General features: G+C 36.1%; 4 protein-coding genes, 1 long non-coding RNA gene and 1 other non-coding gene across 8 annotated transcripts; 3 read left to right on the forward strand and 3 right to left on the reverse strand.

Annotated features, from left to right (window-relative positions):
- The first annotated feature begins 714 nt into the window (after positions 1–714).
- sgo1 (shugoshin 1) lies at positions 715–6,221 on the forward strand. Of its 2 annotated transcripts, none has more exons than XM_058753770.1 (9): positions 715–1,163; positions 1,598–1,797; positions 2,025–2,077; positions 2,617–2,681; positions 2,774–3,646; positions 3,731–3,871; positions 4,330–4,494; positions 4,763–4,862; positions 4,986–6,221. In XM_058753770.1, the coding sequence occupies exons 1-9, from the start codon at positions 1,016–1,018 to the stop codon at positions 5,119–5,121; spliced, it is 1,881 nt and encodes a 626-aa protein (XP_058609753.1). In that variant the 5' UTR covers positions 715–1,015; the 3' UTR covers positions 5,122–6,221. The 2 variants fall into 2 exon arrangements, with proteins under 2 accessions (XP_058609753.1, XP_058609752.1); XM_058753769.1 differs by having other exon boundaries at positions 717–1,163; positions 4,697–4,862.
- Positions 6,222–6,366: 145 nt separating this feature from the next.
- On the reverse strand, positions 6,367–8,600 carry rpl14 (ribosomal protein L14). The gene is made up of 6 exons (XM_058753774.1): positions 8,492–8,600; positions 7,765–7,866; positions 7,525–7,619; positions 6,820–6,919; positions 6,571–6,624; positions 6,367–6,464 (listed from the first exon to the last, which is right to left on the reverse strand). Exons 1-6 carry the CDS (start codon positions 8,570–8,572, stop codon positions 6,399–6,401), a joined length of 498 nt encoding a protein of 165 aa, XP_058609757.1. The 5' UTR covers positions 8,573–8,600; the 3' UTR covers positions 6,367–6,398.
- Positions 8,601–9,189: 589 nt separating this feature from the next.
- On the forward strand, positions 9,190–9,261 carry trnap-agg (transfer RNA proline (anticodon AGG)). The gene has a single exon. It is a non-coding gene; the product is annotated as a tRNA-Pro (tRNA).
- A 653-nt stretch (positions 9,262–9,914) lies between these two features.
- Positions 9,915–15,662, forward strand: LOC131525819 (1-acylglycerol-3-phosphate O-acyltransferase ABHD5). The gene is made up of 7 exons (XM_058753772.1): positions 9,915–10,072; positions 10,470–10,555; positions 10,629–11,037; positions 11,142–11,290; positions 13,371–13,482; positions 13,582–13,768; positions 13,849–15,662. The coding sequence occupies exons 1-7, from the start codon at positions 10,032–10,034 to the stop codon at positions 13,960–13,962; spliced, it is 1,098 nt and encodes a 365-aa protein (XP_058609755.1). The 5' UTR covers positions 9,915–10,031; the 3' UTR covers positions 13,963–15,662.
- LOC131525821 (uncharacterized) lies at positions 9,961–13,955 on the reverse strand. Of its 2 annotated transcripts, none has more exons than XR_009267290.1 (3): positions 13,816–13,955; positions 10,719–10,941; positions 9,961–10,524 (listed from the first exon to the last, which is right to left on the reverse strand). It is a non-coding gene; the product is annotated as an uncharacterized LOC131525821 (long non-coding RNA). The 2 variants fall into 2 exon arrangements; XR_009267291.1 differs by having other exon boundaries at positions 9,961–10,548.
- A 1,047-nt stretch (positions 15,663–16,709) lies between the features above and the next one.
- Positions 16,710–21,150, reverse strand: LOC131525818 (uncharacterized). Its single transcript, XM_058753771.1, has 10 exons — positions 21,025–21,150; positions 20,871–20,903; positions 20,420–20,702; positions 20,102–20,238; positions 19,900–19,932; positions 19,502–19,784; positions 19,151–19,287; positions 18,009–18,291; positions 17,694–17,830; positions 16,710–17,536 (listed from the first exon to the last, which is right to left on the reverse strand). The coding sequence occupies exons 1-10, from the start codon at positions 21,080–21,082 to the stop codon at positions 17,532–17,534; spliced, it is 1,389 nt and encodes a 462-aa protein (XP_058609754.1). The 5' UTR covers positions 21,083–21,150; the 3' UTR covers positions 16,710–17,531.
- Positions 21,151–27,597: the final 6,447 nt, after the last annotated feature.

Genomic DNA, 27,597 nt, shown 5'->3' on the forward strand with positions numbered 1-27,597 from the left:
ACAATTTTTATTAACTAACAGTAACAAAGATTAATAAATACTGTAAAAAATGTGTCGATCATTGTTCGTTCATGTTAGTTAATACATTAACTAATGTTAACAAATGACACCATTGTAAAGTGTTACAGCATATTTTTGCATATACTTATATAGGCTAATTTATTATTTTTAAGAAGTAAACTTTTTTTGGAACAGAAAGTTTTATGCAGAACAGGAACATTTACATAAACATAAAATGTATATTATATGTAGCTATGTTGTAATCATATAGCATCAAAGGAAATAAACTGAAGAAAAAAAAATATCCAGGGGTTAAATTAAAATAAATTATCAAAGAAAATGTTTCAAGTATTCTATACATTCGTTTTGCTCTTTTATGTAGCCTATTTGTTTGCTTGTATGTTTGTGCGTTCGTTCGTTCACTCATTCATTCGTTAATTTGTTTGTTTATTTAATTTTATTTTAATCTTTCAGAGTATCAGTATAGGCTATTTCATTAGTTCAGCTTCAAACAGTAGGCCTCCGTTTATTGTTTGCCCATTTTTGTTTGTAGATATATGGTATTTTCCATACATAATTAAGAAATAAATCACCAATTTCCTCTCTAAACTCTTAGTTCCAGTTAAGCGAATTTAGAATTTTGTGTGTTCAAATTTTAAATGTTACATTTTAAGAAGAAGGCCGCCTGCAAACGATGCAGGATGACGTCTGATTCTGAACTACTCGCGGAAGTGACGTAACTCTACGTTTGTTCCTCCAATCAGAGCTCGCAGCGCACGATTTCGAACATCAACGTCCCCTTCGGGAATTACGCCAGAGAAGCAACTCACACAAAATACACAACTTACGCACCATCAGGGCTAAAGTAGCTGTTTATTCATCTTATGATAGTGGCAAATAAGTGGGTAAGACGTACGCCGTGTTTTGGTGAAGCTCGGCGTAATGTGGAGATAAAGGTTAGCCCTTGATCAGCTGACAGACTTTAACACTGGACTAGTTCGTGCGCAGCTCAGCCATGGTTCGGGAGCGGGTGGTGCAGAAGAAGTCCTTCCAGCAGAGTCTGGACGACATCAAGGACAAAATGAAGGAAAAGAGAAACAAGCGTCTCGCCAGCGCTTTAGCTGCCAGCCGCGGCCTGTCAAAACTGAAGAACAAAAACACAGGTGCGATTACATGAGGATTTGGTTTTGTGTTGCATCCAGTAGCTAGTGTATTGGTATATGACTTTAGTTGTACCTTTTGATGTGTTTTTGTGTTTATAACTTCTAGTTTGTCTTTAATGATACCGTTAGTACCAGTACCAGGTCTATGGAAACAGACCTCTCTGTTACTAAAGGGATAGTTCACATAAAACTATAAATTGTGTCATTTACGCACCCTCACGTTGTTCCAAATAACGGATTTTCTTCTGTGGAAAACAAATTGAAACGTTAAGGACTGACAGCCTCAGTCCTCCATTCACTTTCATTGCGTTGTTTTCCATAAACCCTAACATCTCCATTTGTGTTGCACAGAAGGTCATACAGGCTTGGAAGAAAACTAAGGGACTGCAACTCACAACACGGTTTCATTTTCCAATATATTTTGCCCTCCACAGCTACAGTGAAGCCATTTGTCCTGAAGAGCGTCCAGGTGAATAACAAAGCTCTTGCAGTAGCCCTGCAGACAGAGAGGGAGAAGGTACGGCAAGCGCAGGGGGTCATCCTGCAGCTCAAAAAAGAAAGGCAAGCGCTCATCTTTCACCTGTTGATGCTGAAGAGGACGCTTAAAGATCGAAGACCTGCTGAAAGTGCCCAGGTGAGGTGTACACAAGTTGTCACGTAGATACTGAGTACTTATTTAGTGTGGTGCTTGTATGTAAAGTGTTCATGGATGGAGGTATGGGTTGAAATGCAGTGCAGGATGTTGCATCCATGTACAGATTTTTCTTTGTATGGGAATATTAAATTATGTGTTTTAAGTGTGTGAATTTATTACAGTTATTCAAAACTCTGCTAGATTCATTTTCCTGCTTGTTTTTGTAGGTTTCTCCTGTGGAGACGAGTCCACAATGTCCACCTCAGCCCATCAGTCCTAAGTAAGCAAAAGCAAAGCTGTAGCTCTAAAGCTTTTAATAAAAACATTTGGAGTCAGTAAGATTTTTTTTTTAAGTAGTCTGTTACGCTCACCAAGGCTTTATTTACTGATTAAAAAACAGCAATATTGTAAAATATTACTATAATTTAACATAATGCTTTTGTATTTAATATATTTTAAAATGTAATTTATTCCTGTGATGGCGAAGCTGTGTTTTCAAAAGCCATTACTCCAGTCTTCAGTGTCTCATGATCCTTCAGAAATCATTCTAATATGCTGATCTTCAATATTGTCAATGTTGAAAATATGTTTGTGGAAACCATCATTTTTAGGATTTGTTGATCGTAAGGACAGCATTTACTTGAAATAATTATTTTGTAACATTATACAATTCTTTTCTGTCACTTTGATCAATTTAATTCATCCTTGCTGAATAATAATTTCTAATACTTGAGAGCCCATTTTGACCAAAACACAGCTTTTTTTTCATGATTCGTTCAACTTATTGGTGGTCATATTGTTACTCTCATTGTGGTGCAGACCAGTTCATGTGGTTGAGATGGGTATCCCTGATCATCACTCAGCAGAACCACCTTTTACTGCAGGTACTGGACCGTATCATTATCACCTTAATTGCCTAATACTATAAACAGTCTGTAAGTTTGTAGTTTTAATCTTTACTGGCTTATGTTTGCAGAGGTTGTTCCAGGTTGTTGCAGTGACAGACAGGTTTCATTGCCCCCCACAGTAGGAACAAGGCGAAAGAGACGCTCTGAGGTTGTGAGAAGGCGAAGCTCATGTTTTGACTCTGGCACTGTTGAGAAATGTGGCACATTGGATGTGAAAAGAGAAGAGACTATTGATAACAGACAAGAGGTGGGGACAAACACACCATTGGAGGAGGTGTGCCATGAACCGGAAGAGTTTAATGAGGAACAAGCTGGACAGAAAACTGGGCTGAACTGTGAGTTCAACCTAGAGATTTCTGAACTCCCAGCCGTTCAGCACTCGACGCCTGAGCCCCCCAAGCGGCCCACCAGACAGCCCAAGAAGAAACCTACCCAAGCTGCTTCCCGCCCCAAACCAGAGAGGGGACGCAAACCAGACCGAGCCCCGTTGAAGAAACCATGGGAAAACCCCAAACCCCGTGCTCGCTCCAAGAGCCGGGACCGATCTCAGAGTCGTGCTAGAGCAGCACTTCCACCTGCCGATCGCCTTAACTCCTCATTGGGTGGCAATGACACCTTTGACTTTGACTGTGAAGAGGCCATCCATCTAACGCCTTTCAGAGCAGGAACCAAAGGCGTGGAGAAACCATCACCTGATGCTCCGGATAAAGAGGACGAGGTCCTGCCCAGTCCTGTTGCCATGGAGACCAACAACAGCCTCTCAGAAGATGAACAGGATGCAAATGATTCTCCTTACGTACCGAAGAGGAGATCCAGAAGAGCTCGGAGTCCACTGCCCAGGCGGGCTCGCTCTAAAAGACGGTCTGCTCAAGAGGCCAGACAAAACAGAGGAACAGAAAATACTAGCCAAAAGCAGCGCCATGTTGAAATACAGCAAACAGGTAAGCATTCAAAGATTTTTTGTATATGAAACTGTTACGTTTTCTGTTGTTTGATTTTCATTGTTTTAAATTAATGTTCTACAGAAAAAAGTTGGCCTGAAACTGAAGAAATTGGCCTGCATCTCCACGATGATCTTGACCCAGGTCTTCTGCTCCCACATTCACCAATTTGTGTTCCTCCTGAGAATCCCAGCCAATCAGAACCAAGCCAAGAGATCTGCCAAGGTAATTTTGAATGTGGGAACACTAAATTGAAGCATTTTTCAGGATTTCTGCAGCTTTCAAAAAGGTTTTTCTTGTTAATTCTCCCTTCCACAAATTAAGCCCTCATTCTTAAATTTAGTCATGCATTTAGCATTAAATGTTGCATGCACTACAAAAAAAAATTAATATCTTCCTCAGTATTTTCCAATGCAAATCTCTATGCAAATTGAAGATATGAAGTCTTGTTTTCTGAGAAACGAAACCATAAGTCTATGCTTAAACAAGAACGAATCAAAGGGTTTGAAACAAAGGAACAAAGGGTTTGAAAACATGTTTTTCTTTGAATTTCCTTTGATCTTGTTTTAATCATAAACTCACTCTTTTTTTTATTTTTCATCTTGTCTTTTTGCTTCTTTTTTACTTGGTCTTCTAATAAAACCTACAAAACCCGTTTTAACAATAGAAATATTTTCCCCTAGCACCACCTTCTGTTGTTTCAGTGGAGTCTCCGATCCCCATTACTCCTGGTGGAGAGGCGGAGCTTATGATGATTGACAGCCCAATATTTGAATTTCCAAAGCACCCTTGTAGTTCATCCGACCAGGAAAATGAAATGCCCTTGGTGAATAGATGCAGAAGAAAAGGTAAAATCCTTGACACTTTTTTTTTTTATTGCTATTTGATTCTGTTACATCTGTTGTTCTGGGCTCTCTTGTTTCTCATCACATGTATGTGCATCTGTCTATAAATATTCACTCACCAACATCACATTTCTGGGGGTCACTTTTTCCAGAAGTGGTAGAAGGAAAATGACTTTGTCACACACATGCACTTGTGTTTCTGCAGGTGGTCTGGTTGTTCGCTCCTTTCTGGGCTTGGGTTTGAGTGATGTGACAAATCTCTCCCCCGCAGCCTTTCAGAAGCCCATGTCTGCTCAAAACACCCCTCAAAGCTCCAGTCGTAAGCGCCGCTGTACGAGTACGGTCAACTACAAGGAGCCCTCAATCAACTCGTAAGTTCTTTGAAAATTAAATTGTTCGAACTGCCTGGTATTCTTCTTTCTGGTATTGTATTTTTTGTTAAAGCTTATGGCATGATCTTTTTGTCATCTCCTTACACACTTTTTATTTTTTAGGAAACTTCGACGTGGCGACAAATTTACAGACACCCGTTTCCTGCGTTCCCCCATCTTCAAACAGAAACCCAGTTCCCGTCGGAGTTCACTTAAAAAGATGGAATTATATAATGAGTCTTTTGTGGGTTGTCGCTGAATAACTGATGTGACTTAATAGGCCTTTGTAACATGATTCAACTGCATAGAATTACAGTGCTGTCTGTCACTAAATATTTTACATTTTTCCTTTAGATTTTTAACTGTCTGTTACATGATTGAATGTAATTTTTTTTCAATCTCATGACTTCATGAATATTAATAAAGTCTGTTCTTTTAATTAATTGTTTAATTGTTTGCATTTACAATTAGGCAATTACACAAAATAAACTGAAAACCATTTTTAGTAGACTTAGCATTTCAACAGATTGGCTTCAGAGGATTTTAATTTCTCTAAATTGTGTTAAGGCCATTTTGTAAGTTTACAATAGAGTACCAAGACACTTAAGTCATAAATATATAGTATGATCATTTTAAAGCCTTTCATTGAAGTTGACATAGGCCATATGATATATACATCAACTCCTAAACAGCTGAGTGTAGGCATGTCTGTAAGCTGTGTGGTACCAATAAAGTAAAACAGCTGAAATTGTTTCTCATGTGTCTAAATACTTTACATGAAGCTGAAGTTACAATTGTGATTGAGACAGATAGAATCAGGACCAAATTAATAAAACGTTTGCATAGAGGTATACAGCTGACATCAGATATTTTAAGGCTGGTCTAGTGCAATAAGTACTTAATCGTTTTGGCAACGCTTTTCAGTAAAGTAGAATTGGTTTAACATTAAGAAATCTTTATGAATTATGATCAAATTAACAGTTGTACTGCATTCATGGAAAATGAACATTACCCTAGATTAGAATGCTGTAAAATTATTGCTAGTTCATGAGGCAACCATAAGATGCAGGCATTAAGGTTTGGTTTAACTACATTGTCAACAGTGAGTGCTACTTCTAAATCTTATTGTTCACATTTCATTAATGAATTTTTACATTAAATATATTAACATTACTCAATGCACTGTGAACTAACATGAGCATCAGTTTCGTTAGCATCAAAATAGTCTAAAAATATTGTTCATTGTTAGCCAATCCATTAAGTAATGTTAACAAATGAGACCTTATTGTAATGTTTCCATTCATGATACCTTATACATGCATGTCACCATTGTATTCATGTTGCACATAGATCTTAAAATCTATACCATGTATTTTTCCATTCCTCTTCACAAGATCAAGAACAGTGTAAACATTTCAGAAGAAACCTCTTTTTCCCACCAGTACAAAATCAGCTTCAAAATCATCCACAAGACAATGGACACAAAACAACACACATCTACGAGTTTACAAGTCAAACACGTTTATTTAAGATAGTTTATGCTTTCTTTTGTGTCGCAGCTTTCTGGAGCTTCTTCATCTCGTGCTTGATGATCTTGTTCCTCTGCAGAAAGAAAAAAAAACAAGTTAGCTTGTAATCATACCTTCTGACAATACAGCATCATATACACCACAAGATCTTTCTTGTACTACAGTCCAACAAAACATACCATTTTCTTGGCCTTCATCACCTTGAAGCGATCAAAGTCAGACATCATGGCCCTCTGTTAAAACAAAATTAGCATGGTAAGAAGAAAGATGAAGCAGATCATTATCTACCATGTTGCAAATGTCCCAAGAATCAACCTCGAAATTTCTAGGTCAGGCTAAAAGATGCTATTCGTTCAACAATCATCATCCAAATAACAACTGCGCATAAGTGCAAGAGATCTGAACTGGCTCTGCATGTTGTTGTATACCTTCTTTCTGGCTTCAATTTTCTTGGCCCAGCTGCTTTCATCCCACTTCTTGTTGATGTCTGCCTTTTCCCAGGCACGCCTCACGTACTTCTGACGGGCACTGAAACAAGCCAAAACAGAAAAGGTGATGAGTGAAACAAACAGAAATGAACTAGTGCTCAGAAAATGCCACCAAATGTGACAAATGCCTCATTTAGAGAGAAAAAATAAAAACCCACATACAGATAGACCCTTTTCACAAGACTGATGGCGCATTTCAACAGTCATCAGCTTTGTAAATCCTCAAAAGTTTATATTTTGATTTTTAAAAAATGTACACAAAACTATACTGTATATCATCACCTTTGCATCAAACTATAAAAAAACCCAGTTAATGCTAATGCGAGGGTGTTTCTAATGCGGAGTCTATGGGAGGGGGACGATAAATTTTAATACTAAAAGGCACCTCAGAAGTGTAAAAAGAAACACCAAATACAGCCCTTTCAAAGTAAGTTTTAAAATAACTTCTGACGTTGGTGTAAAATGTTGCAAACACACAATTTAGAGAAAACAAGAAATTTGAAAGTTGACATTTGAAAGCAGAGTAAAATTGATTTACATGAACCACAAGAACCACCGATGATCAATTACTACTACAATGAGACCAGCAAAATGCATGGAATGTATCCATAAAATATTAAATAACCGCTCCAGACACAAACTCACCTGTGAGGTACTTTGATTACGTAGTCAGTGAGCTGCAAGCACTTGAATGGCATACCTTGTCTCTTCACTCCAGTGCAGGGGCCATCTACCAGTGCCTGAGGAGAATTAAAAACAACCTCAGTTATCACTCTACGAATCTGCCATGTGTGATTTAACCATGCCATATATTTTCATTAAGCTTTTTAATGTGAAAAGACTGTGCACTTCGTATTATACAGCATAGGAGTATTCAAAGCTCACCCTGTTTTGGTCAATGACATCTACTATTGCCACCAGTTTGCCCTCGTGAGGACCGAATGCAATAAAGGCAACGCGGCCGATCTCGACAAAGCGTTTAAACACCTGAAAAGGAATACACAGGACACAAGAAATGAGTATTGATGCATTTTCAGTTCAAAGTTATTCCAGTGAGAAAATAGCAGTGATAAAGACTGGCATTGTTTTATACGTATAAAAGTATTTGTTTCCCGGGCATTTGTTTGACGTCTCATCCAATTATAAGATATAAGTACACTTATCTAAATATATTTTAGGCAGTCTCTCCCTTTCCAGATGTCTCTAGCTTTATGTCCACAGCACAACTGTCCCGCTGAGTGATCACGCATGCCTACATAAGAATGAACTGAACTCAACACAACACGGCGTTCCCTTTATAAAACGCATTCATTTCGTTACTTTAGCATCACTTTGTGTAATTCAATGTGAAAGACGACTTTACAGTCTGACGGCTGATATATGTGTAGACTCCGGTAACTCCGGCCTAACCCACTCCACCACGTTGTTTCGAGACATGTCTGAAGCTTATTTTCTCACCGATAGCGCTATAAGCTTCACTTATACTACAATAATGCGATATGTGGGGTCGTTGTGTTATTAAAATACGTTTCCGACGCTTTCTTGGCCTGTGGTATTTCATAAAACACCATATTTATTTGATTTTAGACTCCGCGTAAGTGAGTTCACTCACCATGATGGCAGACCGTGGTAGAAAAAGAACTAAAGGACTTCCGCTCTGGAATGAAGAGCCTTCCGTTTGAGTACTGCGCATGCGCGCAAACGTGTAGGACTGGAAGAGGATTGTGATGTAAAAGCCATTGCAACTTTTTATTTTAATTTTTTAACAGTTTATCACATAAAAGTCCAAGAATGTGCTGTGACAGTGTATTTTATTATTATTATTATGATTATTATTATTATTTATTAAAATAAATAATAATTACAGGCAAGTTTAAGCATAAGACTGCACATTAAAAAAAAAAGGACAGTGTTCGTATATCAGGGACCATGTGATGTCGTAATTATGAATGGCCCAAATCGTTTAAGCAGTTTGATACGAACTGTTCAAAATAATTAACATATCCGAAATGCACTGTTAATAATATGGTTAGGAACAATTCACAGAGTAAACATATATTATTTGAGAAAATCTTGTGTACTTGTAAATAATGCAGTATATTAAGCAAAAACAATTTTTGGTGTTCTGTGCTGGACTGGTCACAGCAAGAAGTGGTAGAAAAGCTTCCAATGAACGCAGTTCACTGTGTGACCGCTGGGTGGCAGTAACAGACACCCGCCAGAGTCTCACAGTTACACGTAAATACACTTTTTACATCAAACGTGGCAGATTTGTGCTGAAAGAAAATTGTCCCATGGTTATGTCCATGAGGCTCGTTGGTCTAGGGGTATGATTCTCGCTTAGGGTGCGAGAGGTCCCGGGTTCAAATCCCGGACGAGCCCTTTCTCTTTCTTTTTCTTCATTGTCACAACAATGGCAATTAAATGATAATTTATTTAAATTACGTATTTAATTTAGTAAATAATAAAATAAAATATTATGTTCTCAATAAAACTTTACTTCATGAATTATTTGTTTCATCTTTGTTGGGTTTCAATTTAAAGCATTATATAGGCCTAATATATATATATATATATGGCCTGTTCTTTTTACTCGTTTTACTTTTACTCATCAAATAATCCTAACAAAAGTATATCATAGTTTCCAAAAACTGTTTTCAACAATGATAATAAATCAGCATATTAAGATTTCTGAAGGATCATGTAACAATGAAGACTGTAATGGCTGATGAAAATTCAACTTTGCCATCACTAGAATAAATTATATTTTAAAGTATATTCCAATGGAAACCATTATTTTAAATTGTAATAAAATTTCACAGTATTACTGTTTTTAATGCAGTTTTGATCAAATAATTGCAGCCTTGATAAGCATAAGTGACAAAAATCATAATGATCCCAAACTTTTGAATGGTGTAGTGTATATAATTTGGAGAGTTCCAAAGGTGCTGCATAACACTTGGTTATATAGAGATGTGTGACCTCTGTCGGCTATAAATGAAAATGAATATGCGCTCTAACCAAGAGTGGGTGAAAGGTGCATGTTTGGCCCTTAGGGATCTTCTTTGACCGCTTCCCTATTTGCATTGCCTGTGTTTCAGTCCTCATTCTCTCAAAAATAATATGTCAGTGATGACAATACATGAGGAACAATGAGAACAGATCAAGAGGAATTTGTACTTCCACAAAGGAGGTAAGCTGTGCACGTACATCTCTATATGTGTGTGTTCATGAAATAAAGAGAGAAATGTTAGTTCATGAGAGTAGAACTTTTTTTCCTTTACACACTGGAAAATTCTATTCTGTATTACTTGCTTGTGGTTGGTATAATGTTAAATACATACATATATGTATATACAACTCTTTAATGACAATAGAAAATATAGAAAATGTTAAATAAATATAAGTAAGGATCATGCAATCGTACTGTGAAATACCCAAGAGGCATGTTCTAAATATTAGACAAAAAAATGTTCTTACACAAGAGCCAGAAGAATGATGAGAAAACAGATGGAAACAATAACAGAAAAATTCTAGGCATTATTAAATCTTAATGTGTGCATTTTGTATCTGTTCGCTGTGTATCACAGGTCATGGTGGATCTCCAGTTGGCTGCCGTCCTGGTGTCCCACCTCGCTCTCCAATCTTATACAAGCAGAAAACAAAATCCTGAAACGTAAGTGTACTGTAAGGGTAACTCCTAAAAGGTTTCTGATTCCCATACTAACCATTCAACATTGTATTTTCAGCCATCAAAATGAAGTTTACTCAAGGATATGTTCCCATATCTAATGGCAACTACATATGGACTCTTGGCTTTAATGAAAGAGAAAGCTCACCTGACCTCTCAGCCTTTGGGGTTCAATGCCATCAGGTCCCGCTGGTGCTGCTACATGGTTTTGGGTGTGGAGTGGGTCTCTGGGTAAAAAATCTACCTGCCCTTGCACTGGAAGGACGGCCCGTGTTTGCATTGGACATGCTGGGTTTTGGACGCAGCAGTCGACCAACTTTCGCCAGGGATGCCAAGGATGCAGAGGAGCAGTTTGTACAAGCCCTGGAGGACTGGAGAAAAGCAGAAGGGTTGGAACATATGATTCTTCTGGGCCATGATCTTGGAGGATATGTGTCTACTGCATATGCCCTGAAATATCCTCACAGGTGTGTTTGGAATTCAAATAACATTTTAGCAATCCTTAATTTTTCAAGAATACTTTTAATGTCTGCTATAATTAAAAAAAATAAAATAAATGATTTTGCCACAGATTGAAGCACTTGGTGTTGGTGGAGCCATGGGGTTTTGCAGCAAGACCAAATATTCAGGAGCATTTTGTTCCCATCTGGATTAAAGTATTCGGGGCAGCAATGAATCCATTTAACCCTCTCGGTCTGCTTAGGTTGGCAGGCCCACTGGGTATGAAACAGTGTTATTATTAACTGCAACTAAAACTTGTAAAAATCACTTTCAGTAAATAAAATAGAGCTAAAATAAAGTAAAATATAAATATTAATTGAAAAACTAAAACTTGATTAAAAATGAGAAATTTTGCTGTGGCAACTAACTGAGAAAAGTGTAAGCTGTATTACTAAAACTAAAACTGAAATAAAATAAAAACTAAATAGAAGTAGTAAACAACAAAGCTAAAAAAAAAGCACATAACAAAATGTTCCAAAACACATATGGAATATACACACGTGGTCAGAATTGTTGGTACCCTTGGTAAATATGATCAAAGAAGGCTGTGAAAATTAATCTGCATTGTTAATCCTTTGGATCTTTTATTTAAGAAAAAATCACAAAAATCTAACCTTTCATTGGAGAATAAAAATATAAAATGGGGGGGAAATATCATTATAAAATAAATGTTTTTCTCTAATACACATTAACAGTACCCTTTTATTCAATACATTTTGAAACCTCTATTTGCCAGTTTAACAGCTCTAAATTGTCTCCTATAATGCCTGATGAACACCTGACGAGATCAGAGACCATTCCTTCATCCAGAATCACTCCAGACCCTTTAGATTCCCAGCTCCATGTTGGTGCTTGGTTTTGAAGCTTGGTTTTGTGCTCAGTGACCCATTTTTGTGTTGTTTTTGAGGTTTGTGTTTGGATTATTGTACGGTTGGAAGATCCAAACATGGCCCATTATAAGATTTATAACAGAGTAAGTCACTTATTGATTTTTTATCTGTTGGTATTTGATAGAATCCATGATGTCATGTGTCTAAACAAGATGTCCAGGACCTCCAGCAGAAATATAGGCCCACAACGTCAAAAATACAGCAGTATTTCATTGTACACATGGGGTACTTTTTTATCCCTGTGTGGACCAAACCCATCTTGAGTGTTTGCTGCTAAAAAAGCTCATTTTTTAGTTTCATCTGACCATAGAAGCCAGTCCCATTTGAAGTTCCAGTCATGTCTGATAACTGAATATGCTGGAGTTTGTTTTTGGATAAGCTAGAAGAATTGTTCTTGAAACCCTCCTGAACAACATGTGGTGATGTAGGTGCTGTTTGACAATATTTTTAAAGGTTTTCTGACCCCGAGACTCAACTATTTTCTGCAATTCTCCAGCTGTGGTCCTTGGAGAGTCTTTAGCCACTCAAACTCTCCTTCTCACCCTGCATTAGGACGATATAGACACACGTCCTCTTCCAGGCAGATTCATAACATTTTCTGTTGACTGGAAATTCTTAATTATTGCCCTGATGGTGGAAATGGGAATTTTCACTGCTCTAGCTCTTTTCTTAAAGCCACTTCACTAATTTGTGAAGCTCAATTATCTTTTGCTGCACATCAGAAATATATTCTTTGGTTTTTCTCATTGTGATGGATGATTAAGGGAATTTGGGCTTTGTTTTCCCTCCTATTTATATTTCTGTGAAACAGGAAGCCATGGCTGGATAATTTCATGTTCATAATCACCCCGGAGTGCTCAAAATTGTAAATATGAATGGGAATATACTTCAGAGATCTTTCACTCATAAGAATTTCTAGGGGTACCAATTATTGTGGCCAACGTGTATTTGAGAAAAACATTTATTTCATAATGATTTCCCCCCATTTTTAATTGTTTTAGTTCAATGAAAGGTTAGATTTTTGTGACTTTTTTTTTTTAATAAAAGATAAAAAGGATTAATATTGCAGGGTTATTTTCAGAGCCTTCTTTGATCATATTTACCAAGGGTACCAACAATTCTGACCACGTGTAAGTAGCGTAGGCCTACTGAATAACACTGGTCTGAAACTTAAACAAACACATATAAACAAATCTGAATTGCATGAATAAGAAATATGCAATGAATCGCGAGATATAAATTCACAATGTGAGAAATAAGGATGCAGTTAGGAAAAAGAAGTTGCATCGCAACTGTGATATTGTATCGCGTAAGGTCATTACGAGAAATAAATGAAACCATTTTATTTTTTTATGCTGATTTGGAAAACTTTCATGTATGGTGACTGATCTATCTTTCTTCTCTTTCAGGGCCTTTGTTGCTACAGCTTTTGCGATCAGATTTTAAGCAGAAATATGCTTCTGTATTAGCAGATGACACAGTGGCTGATTACATATACCATGTGAACGCACAAACGGCCAGGTAAACCGCGAACCCCGGTGGAATAACTAGCCTACTTTCTGACCTAACGGACAGAAATTAAAAATGTTTAGCCTACTAATTTGCCTTGTGATTGGACAGCGGTGAGACGGCGTTTAAAAACATGACAATCCCATACGCATGGCCTCAGCACCCCATGATAGATCGTGTGGAGATGATCAGTCCCTCTCTTCCCATGACCTTCATCTACGGATCACGTTCCAGCATCGATGGCCAATCAGGAAAAGCCATTCAAGAAATGAGACCCAACTCACACACAGAAATCATAGTAAGTTTGATTTCGGTGATCACGTTGTTTTCACCTTTAAAACTCACCACAGTCACATTTTACTTTCTTATTCCTTCAAGGTCATTCAGGGTGCAGGTCACTACGTATTCGCGGACCAATCGGAGGACTTCAACCAAGCTGTGCTCAAGATATGCAATAATGTCAAGCACATAATCAATGGGAAAGATGATTGAGAAAAAGAAAAATACACAAAAAATTGCATGGTTGCGAGAGTATATGAGCCCAAGTTATGTGTATAGCCTAAGTCAGTGGTTCTCAAACCTGTCCTGGAGTACCCCCAGCCCTGCACATTTTGTATGTCTCTCTCATCTATCACACCTGATTCAACTCATCAGCTCACAAGTGGAGACTGCAAGACCTGAAGTGGGTGTGTCTGATATAGGGAGACATACAAAATGTGCAGTGCTGGGGGTGCTTCATGGAGAGCTCTGAGAACCACTGGCCTAAGTGTAAAATAATGGTGTGTAAGATGTGAAATCAGAGACAGAGTAAGAGGAGAAAATATAAAGGGAAGAAAGATGAAAACTCTCGATCATATAGCTTTCTGAAAGCGTGCTTTGTATGCTACATATGCGTAGACAAATGCAACATCTGTTATATAACAACATCGTAATTTAGTGTATTTAGGAAACTTCTGAATATTTCAGTATATTACGCAAGCAAAAATAAGAATGATGCAAAAATAAAGGGCTTTGCTTTTATATGCTGACAGAAAACGCTCCCTCCCGGATGAACGCAGTTTAGTGTGTGACCGCTGGGTGGCACTAGCTGGCAGATGCATGCTCACAGTTGCACGGGGGTGTGATTTTTTTTTTTTTTTTTGAGTGAGAGGTTGGGTACGGACGATTCCGTTGTTTTCGTATGCTAAAGTGGTCATTACTTTGTCAATGGCAAGGAATATGTCTAAAATGTAATATTATATATTCAAAGTATAACTGGCAGGCTGAAAACATGTTTTATTGGCAATGTTGTTTTACTTGTCTTCACTGTGAAATGAATCTCTACATGCATCAAACGTGGCCTACATCTGCACTTTGTTGTTTATGAGGACGGGAGAGAGTGCAAAATTCAGTCTGGTGTTTCAACGACGACTCATCTGAACACCACTGATTGGTCATTGAATTCATATGCTCAACAGAATCGTGTGTGATTGGCTATAATGCTCATCACGCCAAAAAGAGATAGGGTGGATTAGTGTAATGTGGGACACCTAAGCTTCAGTGCATTTATCTCTTCTTTTACAACATTAAAGTGAGCATGCTTGGTGTTGAATTCAAGCAGGGGTGTCAAGTTATTGAAATCACTTGACTTTCTGAAAATTATGTCAAAAATGTGGCAATGAAAATCATCAAACAGGAAGCACCTCTTGTATAATTCTCTGAAATGACAAGTGACGTAGGATTTAGACAAAATTAATATTAAGGATATAAATCTGTTATAAATAAAACAATTGTTCTAAATTATCAAATTATATTTGTGATGTATTTGTACATGAAATTTTGCAATAATATTGTTCAAATGTGTTAAGAATATTTTCTATTTGAAGCAATCTTTGTCGTCCCACTTTAGAAAATGATGTTTTCAAAAGTGGGACAGCATGTTTTGACTAATGTGGGACAGTCAGATATACTATGTTATTCAATTGATAAAATGTGCATTAAGAAAGTTAAATATCATACATGTATGTTTTGTTAATTTTTGAGCGTATAATTTTCACATGTTTGAGTTCCTGTTTGTCCATATTTGGTTTAGTTCCTGTTCATATTATTAGTTAATCACCTTCAGTCTGTTCACCTGTGTTAATTGATCATCTTGTTTGCTCCTTTGATTTGCCTGTGGAGCCTTCAATAAGCCTTCAATTTTTAGAGTTTCTTTGTCCTGCCTAAAGTCGTTTTAAGTGGTTGTATGTTCCTTTATGGATTTATTAAAGACTCTGTTTATTTTGGATTATCTGCCTCCTCTGTTCTCCTTCGAACTCCTCACCTTGGCAACCCGTGACAATAATGCAGCAATATTATTTGTTTTAAGATCCAGATTCAAAATTTAGAGACTAGAGGACAATGGGATCCTGGACCTGTGATGAGTCCATGACTGGCCAGATTTACTTATTTCTGTTATGAATTGTTTTTACCATTACAGTTTGCTTAACACAAGCTTTTGAAAAAAGATGTTTAATAACTGTTTTAAAAGCATTCCATGTTCCAAATTTTTCATCTTTTTAAAATTTATGAAATTATTTTGCTATCTTAAGTTAAATTTTACATTTTTGACTTTATTACATGGCTATGATTATTGCTGCTGCCAGAAATCTAACATTTTTAAAATAAAATAATTGTATTATTAGATTTCTGTGTTATATAATTGTTTTTAACATTTCATATATGAACATATAGGTTACAAACACACTGTAGGCCTACTAAATTAAGCAAACATGGTTATGCACATTTAACCATGAGTGTAAAGTTTACTTTGTAAAAATTTGACTATTTATAACCATAAACGTAATGTCCCAGATTTGAGCATGAGCTGTCCCACATTAGAAAATCCACAAATTCTTGAACGCACTAATATATGTGCCATTTCCCCTTTAATTACAATATCTGAAAAATTTCTTCTGATTTAGATAGGGAACATCTTGGAGATTTCATAATGATGTAACATTTTGATATATTGTTTTGGCTTCATATGGAAATATGATGCACAAGTCAAACTTTCAAAATGTGTCCCACTTTACCCTAATCCACCCTATGCAATCATGCAACATTATCAGATCTAAATTTAATTCTGCAATCCACACAACCTCAACCCAAAACATCATACCTGGTTGACTTACAATCTGCAAGAGCAAGATCACATTAAATAAATCACAATATTTATTCAAATTCACTCAACAATTCAAACTCAGTCTCACTCCTTTTACACTGAGATTCAGCCTTCATTTGCTGTGTATAGACATCCCAAATCTTGATATTTTCACTCAGTGTGCATATAAGATTATGCTTACCTAAAATGGACAAGGTTGTAGTTCACTCCTCTTGTCAAAGAAATCACAACATTCAAATAATTCAAGCTTTAAGACACAAAAACTGAAGGAGCCATCTTGGAAGGATCATTGAGTAAATTATGCACTGTAGCTCAGGTGGATAAAGAAAATTATTGTTTTGTGATTACTGCATTTACTGTCCATTTGTGTTATGTTTTATGTAGTGTAACTTACAGTAGCCTAAAAAATGTCAACATCATTGGCCTCATTATTTCTATTGTAAGAAATAATGGTCCAACAAATATTTTTTTCTTTAATGCATAGGAAATATAAGCTTATAATAACTAAACCAGCATTTAGTCTGTAACCCCTGTACCCTTTTACTTGCAACCAGATTACCCAGCTTCTTAAATTAAATTTGAATGTTTATTTGATTTATGGTTTTCCGTAGCCTACCTTTTATATCATGTAGCTGTAGTATTCATCAAACAGACTACAACCAATTGTGCATGCCTGTGTTTTTATTCCTAACAATAATCAAGCAGTGGCATAACATAAGCATTGAGGAATAAAACTAAATCATTAATATCGCATTTAAAATTGCAGGTGTATGCAGGAGGAGGCTACATACAACATGAAATATTTTAGTCATTCTTCATGAAAATAAGTTTATGCAATATTAGCATAGAAAATGCTTAGGTCTTTTTTCCCTTCTGAGATCAGCTGACTGCAGTATACTGCAACTTAATCTTGCTCCACTTAGTCTGCAAATGAAATCAGAAATATACAAATAAATAAATAAATAAATTAATTAATTAATTTATATATATATATATATATATATATATATATATATATATATATATGACAGTGTACAGTATATCACGCACACACCATCTCTCTCCTTTTATCTCTCCTCACCTGCAAATATCTGAACCTCACACAGCGTAAGCAGTTTATTCTCCCCAGGTAGAAAAATGTTGACATATCTCCCCTTAACAGGAATAAACTCAAATGTTTCTGTGCCTCCAGGTGGGATGAGGCCAACAGTTGTAACCCTGTCATACACATATAGAGAAATAGTGAGTGACAAACAGAAGCAATCAAAAAGGAATGTAGCATATTGAGTATACTTGTCAAAGGCAAGTTTGTATTGAAAGGATGTATTCAAAGATTTTTTATTTTATTCATTTTACTCTGTTTAAGAATTAAAGTGAGACAAAAGACATCACTTACCATACATTGTTGTTGCCATTGTTTTCCAGGCTGTTGCCGATACGGATCTGAGCACCAACTAGCCGCTCTTCACAACAGTCTCCTCGATTAGTGATGCTAACCCTGGTTACCTTGTGCACTTCCTTCAGATCAACTCTCCACCAGGGGTCTTTCTCCTCTGCAGTGTGAGTGCAGGACCCAAGTATGTAATTTGATTCACTATTGCCATCGACTGCATTTTGGGCAGCTCCAGATTCACTGGGTGTTGAAGATTGGGCAGCTTTGGCTTTAAGAGCAACATTCCCTGTTCAACATAAAATAATGATAAAAACAACTTTGCTAAGGTATAATAATCTCAATATAATGGGCAACTTTATGCTATGTAATCAAAATGATTGGTTATTGGCTTCCAAAGCTTTCAGTTATTTGAACAATTTCTAAGAATAATAAAGTCCTATTAACAGCACATTCAAAGCAACACAAGTGGATGTTGATGTCTGCTTTTCTGTTACAGTTTTTTATTGCATCCGAGATGACTTTCTATTTATTTAATTACAATGATCTGACTATCAATTGATAGAACTGCTCAGAATAAGAAACTCGTGAACAATAATGGAAAATATTAAACAATATTTCATGTACAGGTCATGGAAGTTTCAAGATAAAGAGATCCACTGTGGAACATGAACCAATTGGACTACATTACCTATAGATGGAAAATTGTATCATTTTTTGTTGTTGTTGTTTCTGTGGTCCCATGTACCACTGTTCCAGATCACGTTTTCAGATTTGACATTACTGTATGTATGTAGGCCCTTGTAATTGCTTTCCCAATACTGCCAACTTGTTACTGATGATTGATTTCACATTGTGGTGAGTTTTGCTTCTACAGTAAGACAGATGAGGAACATTTCCTCAGTTGACATTTTACTGTACTGTATTTTTTTTTTATTTGATCTAAAGAATCTATGTTGCGATTTGATTGTATTTTCAATACATTTCAGATTTTGTTCAATGAATCCACTGTATCTGTAGTATTCAGGTTGTGAAATTAGTGCCAAATTGATTGTAATATATATATATATATATCATACAATGACAACAGTTATGCACACATTAATATACATAAACATATTCTATCAAATAGTATCTCTGTCCCTTACCTGAAAATACCTCAACTTCACACAGTGTGAGTATTTTATTGTCCCCAGGTAGAAAAATGTTGACATATCGCCCTTCAATAGGCTTAAACTCAAATGTTTCTGTGCCTCCCAATGGAATGGGTCCAACAGTTGCAGCCCTGTTAAAACACAGAGAGAGAGAGAGAGAAATAGAGAGAGACACAGCTATCAAAAAAGCATGTAACATATTAAATATACTTTTGTCAAAGACAAGATTATATTCAACAGATTTATTCACAGCTACTTTTTTTATTTATATTTTCATTTGCTGACCATTTCTGAAAGTATTAAAAGTAGAGAGCAACACTTAAAGACAACAAAGACAACACTTACAGCACATTTGTGTTTCCATTATTTTCCAGGCTGTTGCCGATGAGGATCTGAGCACCTTCTATCCTCTCTTCACAACAGTCTCCACGATTAGTGATGCTAACCCTGGTTACCTTGTAGGTTTGCTGCAGGTCAACTCTCCACCAGGGGTCTTTCTCCTCTGCAGTGTGAGTGCAGGACCTGAGCATGTAATTTGACTCACTATTGCCATCGACTGCATTTTGGGCAGCTCCAGATTCACTGGGTGTTGAAGATTGGACTGCTTCTGCTCCAAGAGCAACATTCCCTGTTCAATGTAAAATAAAGAATAAAAACATTTTTGCTATAAAATCAAAATGATTTTTTCTCAAATATCCTACCGTGCTAGTGACAGCACTTTTAGAGCAATAAAGAACACTCACTTGGAAGACAGGTGCAAGTTGTTTTCTCCTTTTCTGTAAATAAATTAATAGTTAGACACATTAATAAGAACATAAACAAATTCACAGTTTTCATTTTGTCACTAACCTGTAAATACCTTGACTTCACAAAGTGTGAGGGTTTCCACATTCCCAGGTAAACATACATAAACATATTCTATCAAATAGTATCTCTGTCCCTTACCTGAAAATACCTCAACTTCACACAGTGTGAGTATTTTATTGTCCCCAGGTAGAAAAATGTTGACATATCGCCCTTCAATAGGCTTAAACTCAAATGTTTCTGTGCCTCCAGGTGGAATGTGTCCAACAGTTGCAGCCCTGTGAATACACACAGAAACATTGAAATAGAGAGAGACATCAGAAAGGCATGCAACACAATATATTCTTGTCAAAAGCAAATTTACATTCAAAAGACTTATTCAAACCCAGGTTAATTTAAATTTTATAGTTAATTCAGTTTTTGAAGGATGACAGTTGTATAAGAAAAAACAACACTTACAGCTTATTGTTGTTGCCATTATTTTCCAGGCTGTTGCCGATGCGGATCTGAGCACCAACTATCCTCTCTTCACAACAGTCTCCTCGATTAGTGATGATAACTCTGGTTACACTGTAGGTTTGCTGCAGGTCAACTCTCCACCAGGGGTCTTTCTCCTCTGCAGTGTGAGTGCAGGACCTGAGCATGTAATTTGACTCACTATTGCCATCGACTGCATTTTGGGCAACTCCAGATTCACTGGGTGTTGAAGATTGGACTGCTTCTGCTCCAAGAGCAACATTCCCTATTCAACATAACAAAAACATTTTGTTGTGCTAAAGTATTATCCCATTAAAAGACAAAATTGTGGTACGTAAACCAAAATTATTATTTTCCAAATGCATAAATTATTTGAGTAATTTAAGATTAATGCACATCTGACAGCAACTTTAAAGTAATGAAGAACACTCACTTGAAAGACAAGTGCACTTTGATTCCTGCTTTTCTGTGAATAAATTAACAACAGTTATGCACACATTAATAAGTACAGAAACAAACTCCATCACAGTCCTTTTCTCTCTGTCTAAAACACAACATAATATAATTATTTATCATTCTAAACTTACCTGTCAAACCACTGACGCACAGGCCAGAAAAAACAGTGAGCATTATAAGTATGTCCATCGCTATCTTTTGCGAAACGTTTAGAGTCTAAACTTTAGACGGTGGCGAGCGGTGACCTTTTTAACCGGGTATGCCGAGTACTAAGATTAAGACCACACCCCTCCCCCCTCTCCTCCCCCCTCTCCTCTCCTCGTCGTTTTTAAAACACACTCAAAGAAAACACCGTGGCAGGTGTCGATTTAAAAGTATGCACATTCCTACCTTATTTGTAAATGAAATTAATCTCCAATCCTTCCTCTATAGTTTCAGGTTTATCCATAGTTATTCCAATGCTAGAAACTAGCTGCTTTTCCCAAGTAAAAACCGCCCGCACGGAGTCCGGGGAGTGAATTTCGAGGGGGGACGGCGTTTCATTTCAAACTGGTTAGGTTTATTTGGAAATTAAAGTGACTTCTATATTTTATCCATTCAAAATACTACGAAAGCGATCCCAGTAATGGAAGTTTGTGAGATAGCGATGTACGGAGGGTAACAGTTTTTTAATGATTATAGAGAGTTTGCAAATGTGAAATTGAATTTATACAACAGTTTATACATTTTTGATTTTATACAAATGTTAATATTAAGTGACTTACATTTTAGGAGCACTGTCTATTTCGCTCTATTTCGTCAATAAAAATATAGTTAAAAAACAAAGTCACAGCTGAGCCCCTGCGCAAGTCTTTGACACAGCGCTGTTTCGTTTATGAATAAATCTTTGCTTTTGAACAAATCTAGTGAGTCAATGATTCAATGACCCATTCATAAAGAGAGTCACTTGCTTCGTTAACTAAATGAATCAGCCGTTTGAATGAATCGATTGAATGAATGATTCAGTGACAAAGACAGTGACTTGATGCCACCTACTGGCAGTTTCTGTTTCATTTTTAAAGTATAAATTGAGTCATTTAGTTTATTGAAATTTATATATTTAAAACATTAATCTCATAACATTGTTATTATGAGATGCATTAATGCCACCTCTGAGTCTTGTCAAAAATTTCTTAAATTCTGTAAATATTCCTTATTGCCACATTTGTGCTCTTCTGTCCCATGCAAAGATGAATTGTTGATGCTGATTTCATTTGACTGGAAATTTATTCTTCCTGATTGTTATTCTTATATCTTATTATTTTAATTTATTGTGTAGTTAAAATTTTTTGATAAAAGTTTATACATCTAAATTTTTTTGCACAAAAGATGACATACATTTAATAAAGGTAGAAAAATGGCATTACAAAGGTTTAAAAAAGGAGTCAAATAACAATAGGAAGGTTAATTTCTGGGTCATTCCTGGGATTCGGTAATATTTCAGTCCCCCAGAGTTTCTAAAGTGGTGGTTCACCAAAATTGTTAGAAGCTTTTCACAAAACTTTGGGATGCCCATTATAATTAAAATTATAATAAAAATAATTATTGCATTTTTATATTTTTAGCATAAAATAATGTCTTATACAGTATCTATCTTGAACCAAGCATTTTGTAATGTCCCTGAGTTTGTACTTAGAAAATTATTAACAAAATGTGCATAGTGTCTGTGATTTTTGGCAACAATGTAAGCATTTACTTGTGTTCCTTTCTTGCTAAATATTTGATTCAAAAAACAGACTGTAAAGTTATGTCTCTCAGTCTGAACTCAACCCCTTCACACTAACCATTCTTCGCCCATAATAATTTAGTCTCCACTCATATGTGACTTCATCCAGGTCTCTTTAATAGTGGTGCAAAAATGGTTAGTGGTATCATACTTTTTATTCATATTTTTGAGGCATGTTATGGTTAGGAAGGGTACTGTCAAGCTTAACAACTCAACCCCGTCATATAAAATTAAGATGGAAAATTATTACTTTTACAACATTTTATTTTCATAGGTAAGTATATACAATGTGTTTATTTTATTGCTGCCATATATGGTCTACTCTCCTATGCTACATGAGCAGCAGTGGCCACAACCCCATCACAAATATATGTATTTCTCATTGTTACAGGGTTGTAAACTTGTGACAGGATTGAGTTATTTGCTTCATTTATTAATCATTTTAATGAAAAAATATAAAATAGTTATGGTTTCAGTAAATATATATATACTCCAAAATCATGACAACTCATATTTTTGTTTTAAATAGAATTTTTGACATAATTTGTCCACTTAAACGTGGACAAGCATCATACATCAGAAATTGTGCCCACATTTGCAGCAGAAAGACAATGTTGGCCATGCAGATATGTAGACCCAGAAACAAGGGGACAATATGAGAGAGAAACAAAACTAAAAATTTTAATTTAAGGCAATGTATCCCTTCAAATGTGTTACAGTCTTCAACCCCATCAGAAAAATATAGGGAAGACAATTAAGAACAAAAGTATTCTCCAGGTTATTTTAAGGAGATTAACTCCATAATTTCTAAATTTATCTGGAATGATAAATGCCCCAGAATTAAGCTTACCACATTACAACATCCTAATAGCGCAGGAGGACTGGCTGTACCAAATTTTGAACTGTATTATTGGTCGTTCCAGCTTAAGGCTCTTCATAATTGGGTTGATCCTCAATCTACAGTTTCTTGGAGAGTGATTGAAGCTGACAAGGTTAAACCAAATAGACTCCAAGATATGTTATTTACTGGCACAGGAAAAAAAGGGGATAAATATAAATTTGGTCCGGTTGTGGCCAACTCTATTAAAATCTGGAAAACGGTGGAACGTCGGATAGGAGGAACCTTCAAATTTTGTAATAGTACACCTTTATGGCACAATTTTAATTTTGTATGCGGAAATCGTCCATTTGTACAACCCTCTTGGTCCTCTTTAGGTGTAAACACATGCGGTGATATATATGATAACCAGGGCCTATGTTCATTTCAGACATTAAGAACCAAATTTTGTCTACCAGCATCCGCATATTTTGTCTTTCTTCAGTTACGTTCTGCTCTCAAAGCGTATGGAGTTCCTTGGGCATCTCCCATCTCCTCTCATCCTATGCAAGATTGGATTGCACCATCTGTTGGTCGGCCGTCTGTTTCTTTAATATATAGTAAGATTATTGATTGCGTTACAAAACCTCTTTCTATTCAAACTATTTGGAATAGGGAATTATCTGACCTTAATTTATCTGTCGACTGGGAGAGAGTGTGGTCTAATCTCAGTTTAACATCTAAAAATCTGGCTCATCGTCTTATTCACTTCAAAGTCATTCATAGAGCATACATAACTCCTTACAAAAGATTTAAAATGAAACTACAACCGAATCTCAACTGCCATATATGTAATACTACATCATCAGGTACTTTTCTGCATATGTTTTGGGAATGTCCTGTCGTCATCAGTCTATGGACACATGTAAACCTGGTTTTATCATCCTTACTGCATATTGATTGGTCTGTTAATCCAAGTTTGTGTCTTCTTAATGATGATTCTGATCTCTGTATAACCTCAATGCAAAAGAGAATGATGTTTGCTGGTTTTACAGCTGCGAAGAAGACAATAATACAAAACTGGTTTACACCGCACATGTGTGGAAAAACATATTGGATCCGTAGTCTCCTGCACATAGTGGCTTGTGAATGTACAACAGCACGAATCAATGGGGCCAAGCCTTCAACCATCGATGCTTTGCAGTGCTTTCTTTTTGATATACGTGACTGTATAAAGGAGTGACTTTTGTGTTTCTCTTGCCTTTCCCTCTTTCCCTCCCTTTGATTGGACTTTGAGATATTGAGTATGTGTCTGTTGTTGTTTTTTATTTTTATTTTTATTTATTTATTTTTTATTTATTTTTATTTTTTTTGATGTTATGTATAAAAAATAAATAAAAATGTTGATAACAAAAAAAAAACAATAATAATATAATAATTAAAAAAAAAAAAAAAAAAAAAAAAGAACAAAAGTATTTCTTGCTGATTACCATCTGACATGTTAAGGGCTAAAACAATAAAATTGTGGTTTTAGTTAAAATTTTAAATTAAAAATATTTTTTACAAAAATAAAGAGACTGTAGACTGTAGATGTGTGTATTTTTAGCTTCAGTCCTATAAAAATGTGAAAATGATGATAAATGTTACATTTGTTAACATTACATTTTTATCAGGGACACAAGAGCAGTAGGTAGATGTTTGTTTTATAATGATTTCTGTGTAAAATCCTTTTTAAACCAATCCCATTTTGTCCGTTACGGGGTTGAGAAAAAAAAAAAAAAGCTGGAAAAAAACAAAAATTGATAAAAGGTCTTTAATGCCTGAGGTGGGAAAATATGATATTTTGAATATGATATATTAAAATATGATTAATATTTTTTGGAGGTTTGATATGTGCCTAATGATGTGGGGTATTTAGAAGTTGAAAAACATGTATATTCCAAGTTAAAATGTTACCGAATCCTAGGAATGACCCTCCTGTCATTGATCAGAAGGTCTGTTCCTATTTTTTATTTATTTATTTTTAAGTAGGAGCACTAGTGCTCCTGAAAAGAAATGTAAGCATAGAGTCCTCAAGAATGAAATATTAAAAACTAACTGCAAACATTTTTGCAACGTAATATGTGCAAATTCACACACAACGTATCTTTAATTTGGCCAGAATTGCAGGTGCTTGTCTAAATATACAAGAAAGTTTAGAGAAAATATTAAATGCGTTGTTAATAAATGTTATTATAGATTATAAAGTGTTTTATAATTAAATACATCCGAAAGGTCATCTAAAATTATTATTATTAACCCCCACACCCCCCACCCCGCCCCGCCCCCTTTCCAAGCTAGAGTCCCCCCAGTGAATTCTGGCCATTTCCTATTACCATGTCTATTACCATGAAAAACAGAACAGGACTGAGTACTTTGAAATAGTTTATCTGATTTTGCAACATCCTCTACAAACACTGACACATACATAGAAGAGCACAAAGCAAACCACATAAAGATCAATGCACTCAGGTTCAAACACACTACACTGAGGACAGACAGCCAGGTAAGGATCATGATCTTCTTTTCCCAACACCATCAGTGGAACACACAAGTGAATATGTGACACTTCAAATCTATCAATCACTTGCAGTGCGTTAAGCTGTTGTATTATGACTAATGTGCCACAGCAAAAAGACACTGCTCTGACTTTATGACATGTGCCCCCGGTTTCACAGACAAGGCTTAAGCCTAGTCCCAGACTAAAATGTAAGTCTGAGCTGTTACAACTGAAAGAAACTTGCACTGATTGATCTTAAAATATATCAATACCTTTGTTTTGTCTCAAGATGGACACCAGTAATGTTTTTGTCTAAGGCACGTTCATAAAAATGACTTAAATGTCCCAATTGACCTATCGGTAAGCCCGCCTCCCTTAGTTACTGTTGCTCCCTCGGACAAACAAACTGAGTTGCTCACTGGGCGAATTCCAAACGGCTTTTTTGCGCCCTTGAAGGGCACTTCGGGAAGGGGACGCCATTTGTAGGGACGTTCCAAACGAAAGTGAGCAACTGATTCCCTTCACGAAGGGCCCTTCCAGAAGTCCGTTAGTGAAGGGAACATGCAATGGTCACTTCACGGAAGTGATTTCCGTTTGTGATCATGTGATCTTCACTTAGGAGATCTTGCGATGTATTTTAAAGCAAAGTTGGGGTTTACTTTGACTTTACATACAAACATAAGTAGAATAAGCTAATACATTTTTTCTTTATTTTTATGTAATACAAAATATTTTCGTCAGTGATAAAAAATATGATTTAAGACTGTATTGTTAGCAAGTTTAAGCTAGTTTAGTTTGAAAAAAGTTTAATAGTAAATAAGACACAGTTAGACAATATTTGAATAAAATAATAATAATAAGAAATATTTATTTGCAACAATTGTTGGAGCGCTGAATGCTGCACGCACGCGCAGCATTGTCAAGGTAACATTTTGTCCGTCATTCCCTTCACCAAGCGAGTTCCAAACGCTTATACGAGACAGTAATGCCCTACTCCCTTTAAAGAACACACTTCAAGGGCTCTGCCCTTCGAAGTGAGTAGGGTATAGGGATGCTCACTTCTGTTTGGAATTCGCCCACTGTCTTTCAATAGGCCTTTATCACACGTCCGCGTTCGAAAAGCGGAAGATTCAAGTAGTAGCGTAAAAGAACTTCCGCTGCAGCCTTTATCAATGGCTGTGCCCATAGCACGGGATTGTTGTGGATTATTTATGTAGAATTCAGCACATATACGTCTTCTAAAGACACCAATCTCAGTTTACAACAATTAATTGAGTATTATGAAACGATGGAATATGTTGTCACGATATCCCGATGCGTATTTCGTGACTTAAACAGGAGCGCGTGAGGCATACTGTATGAGTATAGGCAATTCTTCACAGTCTGATCACCTTATTTCATTACAGAACAGCGAGGAAACTATTAACAAGCATTAGAATTAGCCAAAGCTTAAAACATTATGACTAAAGACTGTATAGAAGGATTAAATTAAAGGTTTAGAGGAAACTTGTATTAAACAATACATTTTTTTCACGCGCTGACTTTGATGCAGTCCTCTATAATCGCATCAAATTGAAGTTGTT

The sequence above is a fragment of the Onychostoma macrolepis genome, chromosome 19 (assembly GCF_012432095.1).
Source record: "Onychostoma macrolepis isolate SWU-2019 chromosome 19, ASM1243209v1, whole genome shotgun sequence".
In the NCBI taxonomy this organism is placed as follows: Eukaryota; Metazoa; Chordata; class Actinopteri; order Cypriniformes; family Cyprinidae; genus Onychostoma; species Onychostoma macrolepis.

Excerpts from the sequence above, each read along its gene's own strand:
- sgo1 (XM_058753769.1), top strand. The coding sequence starts at position 1,016 with ATGGTTCGGGAGCGGGTGGTGCAGAAGAAGTCCTTCCAGCAGAGTCTG. Across the intron at positions 2,682-2,773 it reads AGAACCACCTTTTACTGCAG|AGGTTGTTCCAGGTTGTTGC; the intron begins GTACTGGACCGT and ends TTATGTTTGCAG. Across the intron at positions 4,495-4,696 it reads GAATAGATGCAGAAGAAAAG|GTGGTCTGGTTGTTCGCTCC; the intron begins GTAAAATCCTTG and ends GTGTTTCTGCAG.
- rpl14 (XM_058753774.1), bottom strand. The coding sequence starts at position 8,572 with ATGCGCAGTACTCAAACGGAAGGCTCTTCATTCCAGAGCGGAAGTCCT. Across the intron at positions 7,620-7,764 it reads ATGTCATTGACCAAAACAGG|GCACTGGTAGATGGCCCCTG; the intron begins GTGAGCTTTGAA and ends AATTCTCCTCAG. Across the intron at positions 6,920-7,524 it reads GTAATCAAAGTACCTCACAG|TGCCCGTCAGAAGTACGTGA; the intron begins GTGAGTTTGTGT and ends GGCTTGTTTCAG.
- LOC131525819 (XM_058753772.1), top strand. The coding sequence starts at position 10,032 with ATGAGAACAGATCAAGAGGAATTTGTACTTCCACAAAGGAG. Across the intron at positions 13,483-13,581 it reads GTGAACGCACAAACGGCCAG|CGGTGAGACGGCGTTTAAAA; the intron begins GTAAACCGCGAA and ends GTGATTGGACAG. Across the intron at positions 13,769-13,848 it reads ACTCACACACAGAAATCATA|GTCATTCAGGGTGCAGGTCA; the intron begins GTAAGTTTGATT and ends TATTCCTTCAAG.
- LOC131525818 (XM_058753771.1), bottom strand. The coding sequence starts at position 21,082 with ATGGACATACTTATAATGCTCACTGTTTTTTCTGGCCTGTGCGTCAGT. Across the intron at positions 19,933-20,101 it reads TGAAGTTGAGGTATTTTCAG|AAAAGGAGAAAACAACTTGC; the intron begins GTAAGGGACAGA and ends ATTTATTTACAG. Across the intron at positions 18,292-19,150 it reads TGAAGTTGAGGTATTTTCAG|GGAATGTTGCTCTTAAAGCC; the intron begins GTAAGGGACAGA and ends TATGTTGAACAG.